The following is a 22,124-nucleotide window of genomic DNA, read 5'->3' as shown; positions in this document are numbered from 1 at the left end:
AGGATGCAAGATATGCACTGCTTTCTAGCCATCATTTCATTTAATCTTGACAACTCTTGAAGGATGTCCTAATGAGAATCCTGAGCCTCGGAGCGGTTAGGTAACTTGCCTCATGTTTTGTAGTTAGATGGTCGTAGTGGCAGTACTTCCTTGTAGATCTCTTTTGCCAAAGAGCAAAGAGTTTATTCATAGATGTGTTCATAGATGTTACTAGTGTACACACTGTCTTTTATTGAGTAGGGCTGCTTTAAAATGTAGTAAACCCATGTGTTTGGTTTTTTTTTTTAGTGTCTACGATATATGCAGTACTCTGCTTGTTAAAGGACCCCAGTCCTGGAGTAGTTCCTCAAGTCTAGCCTGGCTGTGGCATTCTGTAGATCTCACTTCTTCTCATTGTGCATAGGTTCAGAAACCTTTTTTTTTTTTTTTGAGTCTTTATTGACTTTTGTTATAATACTGCTTCTGTCATAATGTTTGGTTTTCTGGCCCTGAGGCATGTGGGATCTCAGCTCTCCGATCAGGGATCAAACCCACATCCCCCACACTGAACAGTGAAGTCTCATCCGTTGGACCACCAGGGACCTCCCTGCTTATGGGCTTAACATGCCTCAAAGAAAATAGGATTCTTGCCTAAAAATGCAAAAATGCTCACTTTGAATGGTGAGGTGTTTTGAAATCCTGCCTCTTTTTCCCCCCAGATTATATACACACAGTCAGTGTTCTTTCTCCTGGGAAATGAAGGGAGACAGCTTGGTGAGTTACTCCAGGTCCAGCAAAATTAGAGGTGGGACTAAGTTGAGAATAACTGTTCTCACTATGGTGCAAACTACCTCTACCTGATAATAATTCTTCCATTATTACGGAGCACAGATACACACTAGTGGAACATCTCTGTGCATGAAGAAGTGGGCATTTGTGAATTTTTATTTCTAGTTTCCTACCGATAATCACCTGACAACTGGAATAAGGTCTCCCTGGTCTTCCTGACCTTTAGTGTGACCTTTCAGCCTAGCGTCCTGTGCGTTTATGGAGAGAACCACCATCTATCTGCAACCATCCCTTCCCTCTGTGGATCATTAAACATTGACAGGCATTTTTGTGCACTCTCCATCTCGACGGTCCTGAATTGAGTTGAAACATGTTTCATGACCCATTTTCTATTTGCTCAAGAAGCTGGCAGAACTGGTTTCCCTGATCTCGGAGACCATCTCACGTGGTCACTTTTCCCCCCAGACATGTTTGAAATCTTATAATAATGAGCAATGCTTGTTATTAATAATGAGAACCGCTGCCTGTCGCTGTCTGGTATTTACTGTCTCACGATTCCCCAGGCAGGTGACGCTCAGATACTGTGGCTGCTCATCGAGTTGACGTCGGACGGAAGAAGAATAAACTGTCTCAGACTGGCCCAGCGAGGGGGTGTGAGTAGGAATGCCGCAGAAGGAACAAGTGACCTGTCTGGCCAAGAATCTAGCATCCTGAGCGCTTTCTCTTGACATCACCCTCCAGACCACTACTGCCTCAAGGGAAAGGGCACTTAGGATTTTGCTATCAGCCACCTAAAACTTTTGCCTAGCCGAGAGAAGACGTTTGCTGCAGAACTGAACAAGATACCATTCCATTGCACTTTTTCATCCTTTGATCATCCTGGCTACGGTGACTTGTTCAGCTTGGGGAATTTGAAGCTGTGTTTTTCACTGTCAGTTTTGTGAACACTTTTCAAAATGATCGACTTAAGCTTTCTGACGGAGGAGGAGCAGGAGGCCATCATGAAGGTTCTGCAGCGAGACGCCGCCCTGAAGAGGGCTGAAGAGGAGAGAGTCAGGTAGGAGGCTGGTCCTCTGGCTGGGGGAGGAGGGGTGGTCTGTGAGAGGATGAGACACTTTGTTACTCTCAGCTGTAAGTGGTAGTTCTGACTTGGAGCCTGACTTACGGGTTCCAATTTCAGCCATATTTCCTGGACAGAACTTTCTCCTCCTTGGTATCTCTCATCCCATAGGACTCATGCCAGAAATAGTCTTGATTAAAAACCTAACTAAATGCCTTTAACTTATTAAACACTGGATTAAAAATGAGATACTCTATACAAACATATCCATATGTCTATGCTCCCCATATATATATGTATGTATGTGTACACACACACAAACACACACATATTCACTTTTTTTTTTTTACTGAATCTACTTCTTTAAAAGTGGATCATGTACTGAATTAGAAAAACGTTTTAAGTTTCTAAAGTTTTTAGAACAGAGAAGTAGCTCACATTTTTGTATTTTTGTACATGTTTGAATTGATTTCAGCACAAGTTGAAATTGGTTCTGACTGAGCCAGTTTTTCATTTGTGTCCCTTGAGAAAGAGTGACACTGTTCTTGTTGGGAGGAACTCAAACCAAATGTTCCACATCAATAGTCCTACCACTTCCACCTACTGTGGGGAAGGAGGAGCATGAGACCAGAGTGCTGAAGAAGTGGGCTTGAGTCCAAGGCCTGCCATCTATTGCCTTCGTCATCTGGGGTTTTGAAGGCAGTGAAAAGCTTCCTGAATGTAAGTTAGTCATATTCATGGCATAACTCCCATCCCAGGAGTTATCCAAAAGGCTCATGAGCCATCTTCTTACTTCCTTGGACACCATGATCATAAATAATGGATTATTTGTATCCATATTTTATTTATTTTTTCATAGTTGACCCTCATTTGAACATGGATGCTTTGTAAAAGAACATGCTGAAGTTCCCTTTAAGTACTCCAGAATGTCTGATTATGGCTGCTCATCATAATTCATGTTAAACAGTGCTTAACAGATTGCAAGGGGCTTATATGCCCATTATTTCTTCTGAGCTCACGACACTCATGCATTTGCGGTGCAGGGTGGTTTGTAATTACACCAACCTGATGTGTGAGGAAATTGACCTTGAGACAGGTCAAGTGACTCACCCAGCCTCATGCAATCCATAGATGTCAGAAGTGAGAATTAAATCCTGGCCCGCAGGTACTCATTCACTAAGTCTACTGTCCCTTCCTGAGAAAACTGTAGCAGACCAGACATCCTGGGAGCCAGCCATGATGAAAGGGGTGGCTGTCATGGACACTGAGCTGTGACTGTGACAGAAGATGCCTATAGGTGGTAGAGATCATGAGAATGGGGTTCCTTACTTGTCATGTTCCTTCCTCCAAGTTGCTGCTCCCCACTCTCAGCAAGTGGGGCGCCTCAAACTGTGTCCCCTGGAGAACTGGGAATTACACCAATCAGCCATCGGGGTCTCTTGGTAGCATTCATCCTTTACCAATCACAGTACATGAATGTCATTTTCTTATGTTCCTCCCAGCAGCCCTGAGATTTGGCAGGGCAAGGCTGTTAGACCCATTTTAGAAATGAGGGGGTGGGGGAGCAGCACAAGGGAAAAATTAGTAGGTTTTTCAAGTATAGTGGGGAATGGGAATTCCTTTAGTCTCTCAGAAGACTAGATGGAGAGACTGGGAGAGAAAGCAGTGGAGCCGAGATTGCACTAGGGCGCCATTCCTCTTCCTGCCTCGAGACAGGAACTCTCAGTATTAGCAAGCTGCCATCTTTGATTCCTCCCACTGTGGCGCTAAAGGTAAAGAACCTGCCTGCCAATGCAGGAGACACAAGAGATGTGGGTTCCATCCCTGGGTTGGGAAGACCCCCTGGAGGAGGGCATGGCAACCTACTCCCATATTCTTGCCTGGAGAATCCCGTGGAGACAGGAGCTGGGTGGGCTATGGTCCATAGGGTCGCACAGAGTGGGACACGACTGAAGCGACTGAGCATGCACGCACCGACAAGGTTTTACGTGTGATCTGTAATTCTGCTTCCTCCATCTAGCCGGATTATGAAGGTTAGAGGGAGGTTACCCTCCCTTCTACTTTAAACATACTTAATATTTTATTCTTTTTAGAAAATATTTATTATTTGGCTGTGCTGGATCTTAGTCACAGCACGTCGGATCTTTAGTTGTGGCTACAAACTCCTAGTTGCGGCATGTGGGATCTAGTTCCCTGACCAGGGATCCGACCTAGACCCTCTGCATTGGGAGTGCGGGATGTTAGCCCTGGGACCACCAGGGAAGTCCCCCTCCCTTCTGTATTTACATGGCCTCGGGGATTCCAGGCTTTTGGGTCTTCCTCGTAGTTCTCTGATTCTCTATGAGTTGGAGGTATTTCTCAGGCATCTCTGGTAAGAGCTGAAAATATCCTTAAAAATTCCAAGTTCTGCCTGAAAGTGAGCCTGGTGAGGGGTGGGAGTGTGTAGCCACTGGCACCGGCGAGTCTACAGCCGCAGCAGGAAGGCCGTGAGTCCTCTTGCAGAGGTGACCTTGCAGAGTCTCCTTCCACACACTGTTTCTGAGGACACCTCCGAAGCTGCCGCTGGCACTGCCCTTGATTCTTGCTTTTGTAAACTGATGGAAGATGGCTTGGGGTGGTAAAAATCTAGTGTGAGTCAAACCCTGTTTGCTGCTACCATTCTGGTGTGTTAGTCGCTCAGTCGTGTCCAACTCTTAGGGACCCCATGGACTGTAGCCCACCAGGCTCCTCTGTCCTTGGGATTCTCCAGGCAAGAATACTGGAGTGGGTTGCCATTCCCTTCTCTGGGGATCCTTCCAACCCCGGGATCAGACCTGGGTCTCCTGCACTGCAGGCGGATTCTTTACCGTCTGAGCCACCATTCTGGGGGCCTTCCTAATTAGGCACCAAGCAGCTTGGGTAGGCTTGGCCATGGGTGGGCTCAGGACTGAGTGCCAGGGGCACAGATGGGCAGCAGGCCCACACCCTGTTGACACTGACAGAGGCCCAGCTCATAGCCTGCTCCGCACAAGAGAAATGGGGCTCTCGAACCCTTAGCACTGAAAGGACTTGGACAGTTCTGAGGCTGTCTGCTCCCGGACTGATGGAACAAAATGCTGTTCCTTGGGCTTTTGCTTTTCAGTCCTGTTACCATCTCCTACCTGTTTGTCTTTGGTGCTTCCATCAGAGTTATAGCCTGACAGCTCTGGAAAGATTTTTGGGGTCCATATCAGTCACTTTACAGATAAAGCAGGAAAAGCCCAGAGAGGAGAAGTGACTTACCCAGAGTCACACAGATAGTCAGTGCCAAAGCCATGATAAGAAAAGCTCTTTGTCTCTTGGTTTGAGAAGAACAGTAAGGGCCCTTCAGTCAAAACTGATGTGATTTTGAATCCTCTCCTCACCGCTAAATCGACCGGTTCATTCGGTAAGTTACTTGACCTCTCTGAGCCCTCAACTCAGAGACTGGGAATAACCATAGTATCAAACTCGAAGAATTATAGCCAGATAATATAATTCTTTATCTTCTTAGCACATAGTAGATGACTGATATATTTTAATTTCCTTATTCACCACTCCACATATGCCTCTAAGGAGAAAAAAAAATAGGACAGAATTTTCTGGTTAGTGGTCTGATTCCTTAGAAGGAAATTACTCCTAAAGCTCTCAACTATTTATTAATAAAATAGGGGAATCTAATTGAGCACTCATAAAGTATAGGAAACTTCTCTGGACTAATGGAAGGGATTTTAGGGTAATTGAAACATTACCAGCCTACCAGTCCCAGCCCTCAAGGTATTTACCATTTATCAGATTATCAATTGCAAATTTAAAACCTCAACCTTGTTTCCCTAACATGATTTTGCAATGCCCCAGTTCTCCTCCAAGTTGGCAAGTGACTTTAGAGATATAAATTAGATAATTCTATTCTTAGCCTAAGCAAAACACCATTAGAAAGGCAAATCTGCCACTGAAATTCAGAGTGCTATTTCAAATGCTGATTCATTATGGACTTTGGAATATAATCCTCCTGTGGTGGTGAGGACATTACTAATGGACTATAGCACTGCTGCCCGCTAAGACCAGACACTGCCTCAGAGTCCTTTTCAGTATGGCTGTAGAGGAGAGTTGGATTTAAATTGAAATCTGTCTGCCATTCCTCATTTATCCAGGAATGCTTTGGCTTGTTCACATCCAAGCTCTTTCAAGACACTTTGGAGATGATTTATCCTATAGGTTACCTCCCATCCAAGTTTCAGGGCTTCCCAGGTGGTGCCAGTGGTAAAAGAACCCGCCTGCCAATGCAGGAGACTTTAGAGACACGGGTTTGATCTCTGGGTCAGGAAGATCCCCTGGAAGAGGGCATGGCAACCCACTCCAATATTCTTGCCTGGAGAATCCCATGGATGGAGGAACCTGCCAGGCTACAGTCCAGGGGGTCGCAAAGAGTCGGACACGACTTGGCGACTAAACAACAGCAACCTCCAGATTTCATGGATCAGAAAGTGAGTGTCGTACAGAAGTGTCCAGTTCCCAAATCACTCAACCTCTTAATGGTAGAATGTGGATTTGAACCCAGGGGAATATCCACTGTGGTATCTCTGGAGTTCAGTTAGAAGTCAGCAATTCCGGGTCACTGCACCTGCCCCCCTACCTGTAGCCACAAGTGCTAGGTCTGGTTACCTACTATGCCTCTCTACCCAGCCTGCTTTCCTCACTGCCAGCTGGAGACACTTCACAAACCAGCAGGGAAGCAGACATCAGGCTGGATTCTTTTTCTCTCTCCTGGCGGCCTCCTCCCTCTCTGTCCTCTTTTTTTTAAGAACACCACCATACATTCATAGATATAATTTTGGTCTTTTATGGTTTGAAAATGACACACTCTGGAGGTGGTATTTCCTGTGCTTTGCGTCACGCTGCCAGCAGGAAATCATTGCCCCTGGTGTCTGTACACCACCAGCGCTATGTCCCCCACCCCATAAACACACAACCACATCTAGGGTGATGGGTGTTCATGCAGTAGATACCATCTCAACCGCGACTGCATCTTGTGATCCTCAGCTGCTGCCTTAAGCCCTAGTTTCCTTGAAATGAAGGCAGTTGTCACTGAAGAACTGCCTTCCAGCACCTCTGATAGTGTTTTCTGTCAAAGCAAAGGGGAAAGGAACCAACATTTGTCCAGGATCAACATTGTACATAGAGTGTCACATTTTCCCGTTTGATCCACACAACAATGTAGCTGAACCCCCTCAACAAGGAGGAAGTGGGGTGGGCGGGTGAGGTTAAGTGCCCTGTAAGAGTGAAACCTTGCTCATCCAACTGCAAACCTGTGTTTCCCACACAATGTGCTGCCTCACAGCAGACTGTGGGGACCTGCAATGTATCCACAACATGAGTGATGCATGTTCCGTCTTATTTTTTGCTGTAATGAAATTTCACAATTTATTTCATTTTCACGTGTGTTTGTTTTCAGATTCTCTATCAAAGGTTGAATTCCTTCGTAGAAAGAGTGAAGTGTGATAGCCATCTTAGAAATCAAAACCATGTTTGGCTGTCCCCAGCAGGATGGGAAAGCAGTAGAAAGAATGTGGGTGAGGAGGCAGGCTGGCTTCTGGTCCCGGCTCTGTGTGACCTTGGGCAAACCTCTTAACCTCTCTGGGTTTCAATTAATCTCTGAAGTGAGGCCATTTGTAACTATCCAAGGTTCATCCTAGCTCTCATATCCAAAACAAACATCTAAGAGTACTTTCAAATCACCTAGTCTAACCCTCTTGCCCAGAATATACTGAGGGGTTAAAAAAAATATCTAGGGAATCAAGCAGTCAGCCTCTTTGGCCAGTCTACTAATTCTCATTATCCACAGCTGATCAGATAACATAGTCCAGGTTCTGCCTATGGTACTAGACCTTTGCTTCCTCTTGACGAGTAGCTAGAATCTGGGGTGCGCTATGTAAGTACAAGAAAGAAAGCTGTTTGAACCCAGAATGAAGGGTGTCACTGTTCTTCTGGCTTTTCTGTGGAAGCGCCCACATTCTTTCTGCACCACGGGAGTTGGCATTGGCAGTTAGACTGGCTGTAGAGTAAATATTTTATGTACAGTTCCAAGCATATACCTTGTATGCAATAGGGAATCAATGAACTAGTGGATAAGCAAATGAACAGATAAGGCCTTTAACATACAGAGGAGGCAAGATGGCCATCTTCTGCAATTGACTGAATTCTTTGGGCATCATAGTAAACCTGTAAGGGTTAAATGAGATAATGCATGTTAAGTGCCATGCATGAAGCCCAGTATAAAACACATGCTTAGTGTATATTCGCTGATGGAATGGGAGCATGACCATCATGATCTGCCTGGAGGGCTGGCAAGACAGTGTCTTCTCTAGGCTGAGTATTCTTCTGCCTTCGCTTTGCCCAGCAGCCCATGGGTATTTATTGAGCATCTTCTCTGTCCTCAGCTCTCTACTAAGTATAACGTGCAAGTGGAGAGGATGGCAAGGTATGAAAAGCGTGAGGGCCGAGAAACTTACCCTTTTTCCCACTTCAGTTGAATGGTACAACAAATAGAATATCAAATGCTAATTTGTTGGTACAATTCAAGTTCAAGAAAAATGAGAGATCAATGTAGGCTGATAGAGAAGATTTTTTTTTGAATTTTTAAAACTTGAAGTATAGTTAATTTACAATATTATATATTTTGTATTAGTACAGCATTGGGATTTAATATTTTTATAGATTATACGCCTTTAAAAGTTATGGCAAAATAATGGCTATAATTCCCTGTGTTGTACAATATATCCATGTTGCTTATCTATTTTATACACAGTAGTTTGTATTTCATAATCTGGTACCCCTATTTTGCCCTTCCCCCATTCCCTTTCCCCTTTATTATCCAGTAGTTTGTTTTCTATATCCCTGAGTCTGTTCTTGTTTTGCATATACATTCATTTGTATTATTTTTCGTTGTCATTGTTCAGTTGCTCAGTCGTATGTGACTCTCTGTGACCCCACGGACTACAACATACCAGGCTTCCCTGTCTCTCACTATCTCCTTGAGTTTGCTCAAACTCATGTCCATTGAGTCAGTGATGCCATTCAAACATTTCATCCTCTGTCACACCTTTCTCCTCTTGCCCTCAGTCTTTCCCAGCATCAGGGTCTTTTCAAGTAGTCAGCTCTTCCCATCAGGTTGCCAGAGTATTGGAGCTTCAGCTTCAGCATCAGTCCTTCAAATAAATATTCAGGGTTGATTTCCTTTAGGATTGACTGGTTTGATCTCCTTGCTGTCCAAGGGACTATCAAAAGTCTTCTCCAGCAACACAGTTTGAAAGCATCAATTATTTGGCTTTCAGCCTTGTTTATGGTCCAACTCTCACATCTGTACACAACTACTGGAAAAACCGTAGCTTTGACTATATAGACCTTTGTCGGCAAAGTGTTGTCTCTGTTTTTTAATATGCTGCCTAGGTTTGTCATAGCTTTTCTTCCAAGGAGCAAGCGTCTTTTAATTTCATAGCTGCAGTCACCATCTGCAGTGATTTTGAAGCCCAAGAAAATAAAATCTGCCACTGCTTCCACTTTTTCCCCTTCTATTTGCCATGAAGTGATGGGACCAGATGTCATGATCTTAGTTCTTTGAATGTTGAGTTTTAAACCAGTTTTTTCACTCTCTTCTTTCACCCTCATTAGTTCCTCTTCACTTCTACCATTAGAGTGGTATCATCTGCATATTTGAGGTTGTTGGTATTTCTCCCAGCAGTCTTGAATCCAGCTTGTGATGCATCCAGCCTGGCATTTCACATGATGTACTTTGCATGGAAATCAAATAAGCAGGGTGACGATATATAGCCCTGACGTACTCTTTTCCCAATTTTGAACCAGTCTGTTGTTCCCTGTCTGGTTCTGTTTCTTCTTGACCTGCATACAGGTTTCTCAGGAGATTCCCATCTCTTTAAGAATTTTCCAGTTTGTTGTTATCCACACTGTCAAAGGCTTTAGCATAGTCAATGAAGGAGAAGCAGATGTTTTTCTAGAATTCCCTTGCTTTCTCTATGATTCAACGGATGTTGGCAATTTGATGTCCGGTTCCTCTACCTTTTCTAAACCCAGCTTGTACATCTGGAAGTTCTCGGTTCATGTACTGTGAAGCCTTGATTGAAGAATTTTGAGCATTACCTTGCTAGCATGTGGAATGAGCATATTCCCCAAGTAAGGGACATCACACAGGATTTGTCTTTCTGTCTGACTTATTTCACTACCCATAGTATTCTCTAGGTGCTGAGAAGATTTTACCAGCACTGCCTAGGTGGTAGGATTCTTTTTCCTTTTTGGTCATGCTGTGCAGCCTGCGGGATCTTAGTTCCCCAACCAGAGATCACACCTGCGCCTCCTGCAGTGGAAACACAGAGTCTTAACACTGGACCACCAGGGAAGTCCCTGATGGTGGGATTTCTTTTGTAATCTGCATCTCTACAGAACTTGGGCTTTGATGTCTTGGAATCTGGTTTCATCTATAAAATATTCCAAGTGGCTAAGATAGAGATTGATTAACTCTCATGATAGGAAATATATAAATAACATTTAGTGCATTTGAAGGTATTTCCTATTTTTTTTGCTGCTTTAAAAGAGATGAACCAGAAACCCAGCCTGAGTTCTTTACTGTAATGGCTTTACTGGGAGCCTGACTCCCACAGCACTGCAGGCTTAGTGGGGCCAGAGGCTTGGAGACAGTCAATTAGGTGGGAGCAGATCAAGCATTGCCTAACAACGCTTACAAAGTGCCTTTCAGTTGAACAACAAAAATAAGTAAATAAATAATCTTATGAAGGGAGATTGGGAGTTGTTACGCTCAGGGTTTGTGGTCTCCTTCAACAAGCTCATGGCCAATGCCAGATTTCCTTCTGCATTTTCCTAATCCTCCAAGAGATGAGGTGTCCTGCCTGAACCAGAGGAGGCACTGCCATTGTGATGGAGCTTGGTTCACTCAAGCTCGGGAACAGCAGGCTCTCATCTCTTATATGACTCACACCAGGCTGGCAGCCGTGCATTTACTTTTTAACAAGTTATCCTCTTAACAGTTTCTAGGCATCAGTTCTGTGCTGGCCTCTGTGCTCGGGGCTCTTGTTAGAAAGGTGATTAGGAGGTAGTCCTTGCTTTCAAGGAGTTAGCAGAGTTGGCAGGTCAGTGTGTGAGATGGATGTGCAAACAGATCATTGGATCACACTGTGCTGAGCACTGCCCTGGAGGAGCTGTGGGAGCACGGAGAAGGGCCGGCCACCCGGTGCCCTCGGGAGTCAGGGAAGCATTCCCCGGTGAGACGGTGCATAGATCTGAGGGATGAGGGGTCACGTGCTAGACAGAGAAGTGAGAGAAAGACATCCCAAGGGGATTTACATTTACTGGTCTCTTACCAGGATTCAGGCACTGTTAGGTACTTCCAGGTAAATACTGCCTTTAGTCATCCTGGGTGTCCTGCAGAGTAGGTCTTATTTCCCCCTGTCTTTATAAACAAGGAGACTGAAGCTTAGAGGGGTACAGGAAGCTGCCAAAGATGGCATTTAAGCAGGGTCAGAACTGGAATTTGGACCCAATCTGGAGAGAGGCCAAGGCCCATGGTCTTTCTGCCACAACCTCCTGCCCTTAATGTCTGCAGAGGTCATGTAAGAGCAGTTTGGAGATCAGTGAGAAGTCAAGTGGGGAGCATGGGAGCGAGTGCTGGAAAACGAATCTGAAAAGATACTGCCTGAAGCCATGTGATCGGGGCTGCATTGGATATTCCTTCCCTCCAGAAGTGCTGAATGGACACCCACTGTTTTCCAGACATGAAGCAAAGATATATTGAGTGTAGGCCTTGCCCCTAGGGGCTCACTGTCTAGTCATGGAGAGCTGGAAGGACTTCTCTTTTCTGGTATTGAACTTAAGTGAGGGCCTTTGGGGAAGAGAAGGCAAAAGCTCCATCAGCAACTGGGGTGGATTATTTGCTCTGCTGAAAATCTAGACAATGATTCCACATGTAAGCAATATCATATGATATTTGGTTTTTTCTCTGTCTCACTTACTTCACTCAATATGACTTACTTCTCTAAGTCCATCCAGGCTCCTCTGTCCATGGGATTTCCCAGGCAGGAATGCTGGACTGGGTTGCTATTTCCTTCTCCAGGGAATTTTCCAGACCCAGGAATCAAACCCACATCCCCTGCACTGCAGGCAGATTCTTTTACCACGGAGTCATTTCACTGTTTTTTGTTTGTTTTAATGGCTGAGTGAATGCATCTTCTTTACCCATTCTTGTTGATGGACATTTAGGTTGCTTCCATGTCCTGGCTGTTAAAAATATACATGCTACTATATATAAAAATAGATAAATAATAAGGACCTACTGTATAGCACAGGGAAGTCTATTCAATACTCTGTAATAACCTATATGGGAAAAGAATCTAAAAAAGTGGATATACATATATGTATAACTGAATCACTTTGCTGTACAATAGAAGCTAACACAACATTTTAAATCAACTATATTCCAATAAAGATATGTGAAAAAAGAAAATCTGGGCAATGGAAAATCATTAGGCACATTTCATAGGAACCATGAAGTGAAGACACTCCCTTTTAGGATTTGGTGATGGGCTCTCACTACAGTGTGTGTCCGAGGGTTGTGATCAAACGTGTTTGGCATAGGGTCACTTCTTTAAGTGGAGAGGAGAGATGTTTCCAGTAGAGAGTCAGACTCTGGCTGGAAAGTGTCTCTGCAGGCACACTAGGGAGAGAGAAAACGTACTTGCCAGAACCCTGGTGACTGCCCCTCCGGCCTTCCCCTTTCCCGGGTGGGCCTTTGTGTAGCCCTTACACACAGCCCTGCCACCACCTTGGTGTGGCCACCCTGCACGTTCTCTGGCTAAAACACTTAGATTTGCTCCGTTAGGTAGTGTGTGTATTAGCTTGAATAACAATCATCAAACCCTGTTGGGTTTTTGTAGCACAGTATCTTCCAAGAGTTGAAAGTCTCCTTAAGGCTTTTATTCTACTTTATTGTAAGTACAGCTCCGTGAACAAGAAAAGATAGATAGATATTTGACTCTCATTTTATTGACATGGGTAGAGAGATGCAGAGGTTATAAGACTTGTCATTGCAGAACTGTGTTTTTCCCTCCGCTGTAAAATGGGGGAGATTTTAGGAGGGTGGTACTTGGTTTGTTCTTTAGATTTTAGCTTTTCCGTCAGCATCAGTCACTGTGGAACCCTTAGAAGCAGTATCTGCACAAATGGAATTTACCCCTGCCTGCACTCCCTACCCCACCTAAGTTTGATCTTCCCTGATCCCAGCCTGCCTTGTTGAATTCATTTTCCTAGAGTTAAGAACCAGGGACATATAGGCTTCCAGAAAAGTCTCTGATAAGTTCATTTCACTGAAATGGCAAGAACTGATGAGCCGATAATTTCCCCACCAGTTACCCACTCGGTGTTTATTAGGTGCCAGACATACGCAGAGGGTAGTGTATGTGCATTAGCTAACTTAATCCTCATAGAAATCTCATGAGGTGAGTTACTATTATTAACCCCCCTTACTTTTTAAAGATTTTTTAAGATGGACCTTTTTAAAGTCTTTCTTGAATTTGTTACAGTGTTGCAGCTGTTTTAAGTTTTGCTTTTCTGGCCACTGAGGCATTTGAGATCTTAGTCCCCCAATCAGGGGTCAAACCCGCATCCCCTGCATTGGAAGGTGATGTCTTAACCACTGAACCACCAGGCAAGTTCCTTAATCCCTTTTTAAAAATAAGGAAACCAACGCTTAGGGAAGCTTAATATGTCCTCTTTCTCTGGGGTATTTGCCTTTAAACCGTGAACACTCAAGCCTGCAGCTGAAAAGTGAATTTGCTCTTGAGAAATCTCAGGCGTCATCTTGGGATCGTGACTTAAATCTTTGAATTTTTGAAAAATGTTGGCACTGGATCCTCTGACCTTTTAGTTAAAGCATACACTGGTTAGTCCTCTGGGAGGTCTGTGGGATCTCGTAAAACATTGAGAGCTTCATTTTGGCCGTATGCTTACAACTTCTTTGTGCAGTGTCACTGTGAACTCATTTACTTACCGTGGATTCGTAACAAAATAAGTGTTTTTCCTTTTGTTAGACATTTGCCTGAAAAAGTTAAGGATGACCAGCAACTGAAGAATATGAGTGGCCAGTGGTTTTATGAAGCCAAGGCAAAAAGACACAGAGACAGAATCCATGGTGCAGATATCATCAGAGCATCCATGAGGAAGAAGAGGCCCCAGGTGGCAGGTAAGTTGATTTGGGTTAGTGCCTCTCAAGCTAGCATTTGTTTGGGAGAAGCAGTCCTTGGGAGAAGGGAAGGGTGTCAGCATCATTACTGAAATCTGGGGAGGAAAATCATTTAGGGGTGTGCTTTGCATAATGTGTGGTCCTGTAGGTCAAAATCTTCTTGCCCTGGGTTTGGATGGATGAAGTCAGGGCTAAGTGACTTAGTGTGGTAAAGAAGGACAAAGGAAGCCCTTTAGCTGGCATACTGACTTGGAGTAGCATTGACAATTGAGGCTTACAAGGGATCTGTGTGTGTGTGTGTGTGCGCTCTGTCGTGTCTGACCCTTGGACTGTAGCCTACGCGGCTCCTCTGTCCATGGAATGTTTCAGGCAAGAATACTGGAGCAGGTCACCCTGGAGGATCAAACCGACATCTCTTGTGTCTCCTGCATTGGCAGGCAGATTTTTTTTTTTTTTTTTTTTTTTACCAGCGTACCACCTGGGAAGCTCTATCAGGAATCTACCATCTCCTCTTTCTTTGGCTCTAACTTTAAAAATTCAGAACCTTTTCTCCTGAGTAGAGTAACAGGAAGAGATTAGCCTTCCTGCTCAATGACCATGACACCTGGTACTTCTTTAAAAACCAAGTACATCATTTAAGGGATTGTAAAGACAGTATTTTGGAGGCTTCTTTAGAATTCTGTTGAGTTCATTAAATATTTACCAGGTCCCTTCTCTCTAATTAACTCGGCACTAGTCAGGGTAAACCTTTACCCCTGAGAAATAGACCCTGTCTAGTTCTAACCTATTCTCAATAAGGAAATTACCTCTTCAGCATCTAATATATTACAGGTATTTGTTCCCTAATATTTCTAATTGTAGTAGCAATCTTGTATATATTATTACCCTCATTATATATGTGTAATATGTAAAATTCAGAGAAGTGAAGTAACTTGCCTAAGGTCATCAACAGGCTATGAGCACTGCATAGCATATCATAAGGAGTCAGCCCCCATCTATAAGGAGTGTGACTCTACATCAGAAGGGCTGAAATCCCAGCTCTGCCATGCGCCCTCCCAAAACCACCCAGAACTTCAGAAATCTTGAAGGGTCCCATGGGTTATACTGAGGGCTCCATTTTGCAGCTGAAGAAACTAGACTTATGAGTAGAGACACCTATGAATGTATTTGGAAATTGGGAATCCTTGGTGACTCAGACAGTAAAGAACCTGCCTGCAATGCAGGAGACCTGGGTTCAATCCCTGGGTCAGGAAGATCACCTGGAAAAGGGACTGGCCACCCACTCCAGTATTCTTGCCTGGAGAATCCCATGGACAGAGGAGCCAGGTGGGCTACAGTCCATGGGGTGGCAAAGAGTCAAACATGACTGAAGCGACTAAGCACATGTTGCTTCATCTTAATTCTTAACACTGATGGAAGTATTACTGGCGCTTACTGGCTACGTGGCCTTAGGCAAGGCTCTTGATCCCTTTGGTCTTCAATTTTGAAATCTGTAAACTTGGAAAATTGTTCCCTCCTCAGAGGATAATGCATGCAAGGGACTCAGCACTTTGCCTTGAACTCGGTCGTCACTCAGTTGATTCTAATTATCCAAGAGGTGCAGGTAGAGAGCGGTGCGTGCTCAGAGGCCAAAGAGATTATTTCCTGAAGAAGGATCACAGAGGTTTTAAGGGGGCCCTGGCATCTGAGCTAGCTTTTGAGAACTGGTAGAATTTGGCTGTATAGAGACTGCAAGAGGAGGAGGCAGTGGAGAGGAACATTCCAGAATAGAAGCATCTGTTCCCCTTTGTATCCCAGAACCCAGCCTTGAGTCAAGCCCACTGTAGCTGTTTGGTAAAGAGTTGGTAATGATGGTGTGCCTGTCCCAACAAGAACTTCCCTGCCCTAAGCATCCCCTGGCCATACACAATAAGTCCTGACCCCAATTCAGGTCAGATTCACCTAGAGCAGTCGCAAATTTGCTTTGGTCATCTCCTCACATTTAAAGGTGTGCCCATGCTCTCTGGAGACTCTACTCGTGGACAACTAACAACATAACTCCTCTTGCAGATGTATCGATAACTCTGATCTCAAGTACACAGACTCATTCGTGACTGCCTGGGTGCTCAGGGAAGACCTGACATTCAGGTTCCAGCCTTCAGAGGTTAGAGCTGATATGAGAAGTTGTAGGTTATGGAGAAGACAGATGGATAACCTTCTTGCCTTTATTGTTTCCTGTTTCAGATGAGCAGAGTAAGGACAGAGCAAACAGGGCAAAGGAAAGCTGGGTGAATAACGTCCACAAGGATGCTTTCCTCCCCCCAGAGCTAACCGGTGTTGTAGAAGAGACGGAAGAAGATGTAGCCCCAGTGAGCCCCAGGTGAGACTGAGCTCATGGGGAGAGCTGCTGCACGGGTCCTGGCTAGGTCCTGCTGTGTGTGTGCGTGCAGAGGCCACCCAGGTCTCATGGGCGTGGGGAGGAGGGCACGGATGAGAGAGTTCTGAGCCCTGATATGAACAAAGCCTGAGCAGTATTCTTTCTCAGCTTCCAAAATGTCTAACAAATCTGCATATTAAATAAAATTAAAATGTTAAGTGGTGATTTCTTCCATCACCAACTAGAGCTGTTTGTTTTTTTTTTTCTCAAATTGTTATTTGTGCTAAGGATTTCTTCAAACAGTAAATGAAAAGGTACTCCAGAATGAATGTAGAGGAATAAGTCATTTAAGAAAGAGATGAATGGGGAATTCCCTGGCGATCCAGTGTTAGGACTTAGTCACTTACACTGCTGTGTGCCCATGTTCCTTAAGATCCCCACAAGCCGCACAAATGTGGCCAAAAAAAGAGAAAGAAATGAATGATGATCAAATTGTAACAGCCTGGGGCAATAGAAGAAGTTTAAGCACAAAAACCAAACAGACGTGAATTCCAATTCTGAATTTGCCATTTATTAGCCATTTCACCATGGGCAAGTCATTTAATCTCCCTAAATCTCTTTTCCTTACTATAGATAGGAATCATACTGTATAAGAAAGATTCTGATGAGAATTACTACATAAAATACCTGGTACATGGTAGGTACTGAATAGATGCCTCTTAAGGATTCAGATTGTCCTCAATATTTCAGTCTTGCTTTTGTGTGTTTTCCATTTATCTTATCACCAGACCAATCAAAATGTACATTTGTACACCCTTCCTATGATATAGCTGATTATGAGGCTATGTTGCCCCCAGCTTTTTCAACCAAGATGATTTGCTTTTAGATATTTAAGGATCTTCCCAGTGGTATCTGTCCATTGGAGGTATAGTTTTTACCCTTTGGTTGAAGGGCAGTTACATTTTATCTCTAGCTCCTCAGTGGAGACAATTGAATCAGAATCTCCAACTGTAATAAAGTCAGTGAATTTGCTGGTGGGACAGTCACTGAGTCAGGGTCCAAGGCTGAGACGCCTGGGAAATGGGGATGTTATCAATAAAATTTGTGGGTGAGAGAGTGGGTCTATTCTATGGGCACCAACAGGCATTTCAGAGTCAAATATAAGTACTATGTTATAGGGATAATGGAATACTGAGTCTATTAAGGTACCTATTATTTATCCATTTCCCTTTTAGAGAGGACTCACTCTGTTTTCCTGGATGGTAGGCAGCACCATATCTCCCCTGCCCCCACCTAGGATGATCTGTGATGTTCCATCAAGACCCTGATACTGGAAAAGATTGAAGGCAAAAGGAGAAGGGGGTGGCAGGGGATGAGAACCTGGTTAGACAGCATCACCAACTCAATGGACATGAGTTTGAGCAAACTCCAAGAGATAGTGAAGGACTTCCTTTCCTTCTCCCAGGAACTCATTTCATCTCAAATGGCCTAAGGGACCGAGGTGTCACGGCCCTTACAGCTTGACTGAGTTTTCTTACGACCACGTGGCCTGGTGGGTAGCCCCCTTCCTTTCTCAGTTTGAGGCTGTGAATAGTGTCCACATTTGTGTCTCTGTTGTTTTTACATTTCTTGGATGACCTCAGACACATCTTTGAGGTTTTGTTCTGTATCTACCTCAGGACCAAGCTGCCTCACCAGGGTGTTGTGAGATGAAATGAGGTGTGAGAACCACTTGGCATTTCTCAGGAAGAAAGAAAATTGGCAATTTGCAGGTGGCCTCATATTGGGTTGGGAATCCCTGATGGCTCAGATGGTAAAGAATCTGCCTGCAATGCAGGAGACCCGAGTTCAATCCCTGGATCAGGAAGATCCCCTGGAGAAGGGAATGGCAACCCACTCCAGTAGTTTGACCTGGAGAATTCCATTGACAGAGGAGCCTGGTGGGCTATAGTCCTGGGGTTGCAAAGAGTCGAACACGACTGAGCAATTAACATATTATATTATTATAACACAGATGAGGTAGGCCAAGAAGACAGGAATAAACATGTTTGATGTATCCGGCATACTTTGCTCGTGACGTGGCGTGAGCGGTGATCACCCAGAAGTGTAGCAGGAGCTGTTATTTACTTCCTTCTCTCTGTGTCAGAAACTCCTGCTTTGCTCAGTGTCAGGTTCCAGCATGTTTCTCACCTATACTTTAACCTTTGGGAACTGGGTGTGTTAAGTATATTTTGGGGCCTGTACTTTTAGACTAAGTGAACTTCAATAGAATGACTCAATACCTGTCAATATTTTCTTAGTCAGGAGTCAGGGAGCGTGAGGCAACCCTGACTGGGTACTGCAGTTTCTGAAGGATTTTTTTTTTCTAATAAGCTCTGGGGCAAGAGTCCTTCTTCTGTTGTGGGCACAATTCTGAGTGCTTCTGTTTGTGAGTAATTAACTCACTGGGGCTATTCAACGTGTATTCAAGCATGAGAAGCTACCTACCTTCCTTTGGAACTGGTCTTTGTTTGCATCTGTAGCCTGAGGAAGCAGAGAGGGCTCTGATGAACAGAGAGGGAGCAGGGGATGAGGTTCTCTTCCGAGCGGCAAAGAAAACTCCAAGCGCGCTCAGCTCTAGTTCTGGCTGCTAGTCTTCGGCAGGGTAGTACTGGCACAAACAGTGGTGAAGGACTGGTGTTTGGGATTTAAGTGTTTTCTATTTCTAATTATCACAGATTGAGCCATTTAATAAAGTATAATAAAAATGAGTACTCGAAAAGTGAAATACAGATAACAACAAGGGCATGCAAAAACATAAGCCCACTGATGGTGTACTGTGGTGTCTCAGCAAATTGCTGTAACTGATTCTAAATGCATACTCTTGATGTCTGTACCTGCTGTAAACTAGTGACACACAGTTCACATACTGGCATTGGTACATGGTCCGCACTTTGATAGCACATCGTGTCTCCCCCCCCAATAATTGTGGGACAGGCACACAATAATCCCCTGGACATGGCTGAGCCATGATGGGGAGCAGAGGACGAAACTGAGAAATTTCATGTGCGTCAGATCCTGCCTCCCCAACCAGGAATAATGTGTATTTTCTGATTATAGAGGTAGGCCTGCTCTGGGATGAGAAGCCCCTCCTTTATTATTTGAGATGATATGTTCTATGAAAAAAAGTTTGAGTGCTTAGGGAAACACGGAGAGTCTAGTAGCCTCTCGACTGACCAGGGCCTTACGTGTCCCCACCTTTGGTGCTACTTTGGTCTGAAGGAGCCCAGAAGTAGACTGACCTTTTTAGTTCCCCTCTGTCTCTCCAATCTCTTCCCCTAAGGACTGGTCCTTCTCAGTCTTCTCTGAGGACTGGTCCCTCTGGTAGCTTATATCATCTTGGCTGAGAGTAAAAAGTGAGAGTGTTAGTTGCTCAGTTGTATCCAACTCTTTGAGACCCCATGGACTCTAGCCTGCCAGACTCCTCTGTCCATGGAATTCTCTAGGCAAGAATGCTGGAATGGGTATGTCCCCACAAACAGAGCCAGCCCAGATCTCTAAAAAAAATGAAAAACAAAAACAAGAGTTTCTCAAGTGTGTTCTAAGCTTCCCAACTCTTTTCTTCTCCTGGTTTCTCCTCCCACATTCTTTGCCATCCCACATCCTTCAGTTCCCTTGTGGCTGCCTCCTTTCTCCTTGGAAAGGCTCTAATGTGCATTCTGCCCTAAGCCTTACTTAAATTTTTAATAACTTAAACCAGTGTGGATGAAAGCTTTGAGCTTCTTTCCTTTTCTTGGTTGTTTCTAAAAGCTTAAAGAATTACTCTGAGAATGTATCTTGATAAGGTTCAGAAGCTTCAACTACAGAAAGCAAGTTCCTAGGTGCAAAGGAGGTTACATTAGAGGCAGTGGGCATCACACGAAGGAAGTGGTAGCCTACTCTGACTATATATAAATCAGCCCAAGTAACAGATGACAGTAATAGGTCAATGACTGCTATTGTTGGAGCAGAAGTAACAGGGGGTACTGTGTGCCAGCCTGAACCACAGGCTTAAGAAATAGGAAGCCAGATGAAAGGCTGTGTAAGAGTGAGATGCAGAGAAAAATAGGACAAAGAGAAATAGGTATGAATAGTGAAGATAGAGAAGAAGGCAATGGCAACCCACTCCAGTACTCTTGCCTGGAAAATCCCATGGATGGAGGAGCCTGGTAGGCTGCAGCCCATGGGGTCGCGAAGAGTCGGACACGACTGAGCAACTTCACTTTCACTTTTCCCTTTCATGCATTGGAGAAGGAAATGGCAACCCACTCTAGTATTCTTGCCTGGAGAATCCCAGGGACAGAAGAACTTGGTGGGCTGCCACCTGTGGGGTCTCACAGAGTTGGACATGACTGAAGCAACTAACAGCAGCAGCAGCAGCAGTGAGGCTAGAGCCATTAGTGCATAGGTTGGCTCGGTTTACTTTCAGGATATGTCTTGGAAATAAAATATTTAAATATTCTTGTTTGCAGTTGATTGAAAAATGCTGATTTAACATCTTGCTAGCACCTAGTAGCATAAATCATTCTGTAGGGTTGCAAATTCATTCTCCATGTAGTCATTCGGTCAGTCGGCCAACAGTTGTTGAGTATTTGTTGTACACAAGATGGTAGGTAGGAATTCAAAGTGGAATAAGACATGATCCCTGTCCTTGAGGAACTTATTCCAGAAATAATTATATTTAAGGGATTTCTTGAAGGATAAGAAGGATTCTATTAGGGAGACAGAGAGGACAAGACAGGCAGAGGGGATGACATTGGGGATCTGGTTTGGCTTGACATCTGGAAGGGTCTAATATAGTGGATATATTGCAGTTATCAATTACTAGTTATCACTGAGTGTCCTACCAACACCTCAAATTTCTTCTAAACTCATCTCTAAAATTCTGTTGTATGTTTCCTCTTTTCTCCATTCCCTTAATTAGGATTTCACTGTCTCTCACCTAAATTTCTGTTATAATGTCCTTATTGAATTGAACCTGTCATCTACACAGTTACCAGATCATGACTCTAAAAAGTAAACTGGATCATAAAGTCATTTAGTGGTTCCTTGTGACTTAAAAGTGAAAGTCTAGCCTTTTGGTCAACATTCAAGGCTCTTCACAATCTGGTTCCAAGTACTTCTTTTACCATGAGTGTGTGTTAGTCACTCAGTTGTGTCTGACTCTTTGTGACCCTATGGACTGTAGCCCGCCAGGTTCCTCTGTCCATGGAATTCTCCAGGCAAGAATACTGAAGTGGGTAGCCATTCCCTTCTCCAGGGGAATCTTCCTGACCCAGGGATCAAACCTGGGTCTCCTGTATTGCAGGCGGATTCTTTACCATCTAAGCCACCAGGGAAGAGAAGTTCTCAACTGTGACCTGTATGTCATAATTGCTCAAGGAACTTTTAATAATCCAGCTTCCCAGGGCTAGGTATCACTGTGCTGCTCTCTTGGGTTGAGGACCTGGGTCTTGCTCACTGCCATCCCCCAACCTTCTAAGAATATATCCAGCAATAGTAGGAACTTGGTATCTATGGACCAAGTGAATGAATGTTGTTCCCTCTCTTACTGTCCTCACCACTTATCACTACCTGACATTATATTATGTATTCATTTTTGTGTGTTTGTTCTCCCCTCCTCTCAGCTGCATGAGGAAAAAGACTTTGTCTGCTACTGC

General features: G+C 44.2%; 1 protein-coding gene across 6 annotated transcripts in view; it reads left to right on the top strand.

The window, feature by feature from the left end:
* SYTL2 (synaptotagmin like 2) overlaps positions 1–22,124 on the top strand; it is a 129,841-nt gene that overhangs the window by 53,122 nt on the left and 54,595 nt on the right. For all 6 annotated transcript variants that reach the window (XM_081536941.1, XM_081536938.1, XM_081536940.1 and 3 more), the window contains 3 exons: positions 1,332–1,825; positions 13,939–14,090; positions 16,314–16,449. In XM_081536941.1, the coding sequence (XP_081393067.1) occupies positions 1,725–1,825; positions 13,939–14,090; positions 16,314–16,449 (389 nt within the window). In that variant the 5' untranslated portion in view covers positions 1,332–1,724. The remainder of the gene's footprint in view (positions 1–1,331; positions 1,826–13,938; positions 14,091–16,313; positions 16,450–22,124) is intronic.

Source organism: Giraffa tippelskirchi, chromosome 10, assembly GCF_054371585.1.
Source record: "Giraffa tippelskirchi isolate mGirTip1 chromosome 10, T2T-mGirTip1v1.2.pri, whole genome shotgun sequence".
NCBI lineage: Eukaryota > Metazoa > Chordata > Mammalia > Artiodactyla > Giraffidae > Giraffa > Giraffa tippelskirchi.
The sequence above is the reverse complement of the archived record's forward strand: the minus strand, read 5'-3'. Positions and strand labels throughout refer to the sequence as shown.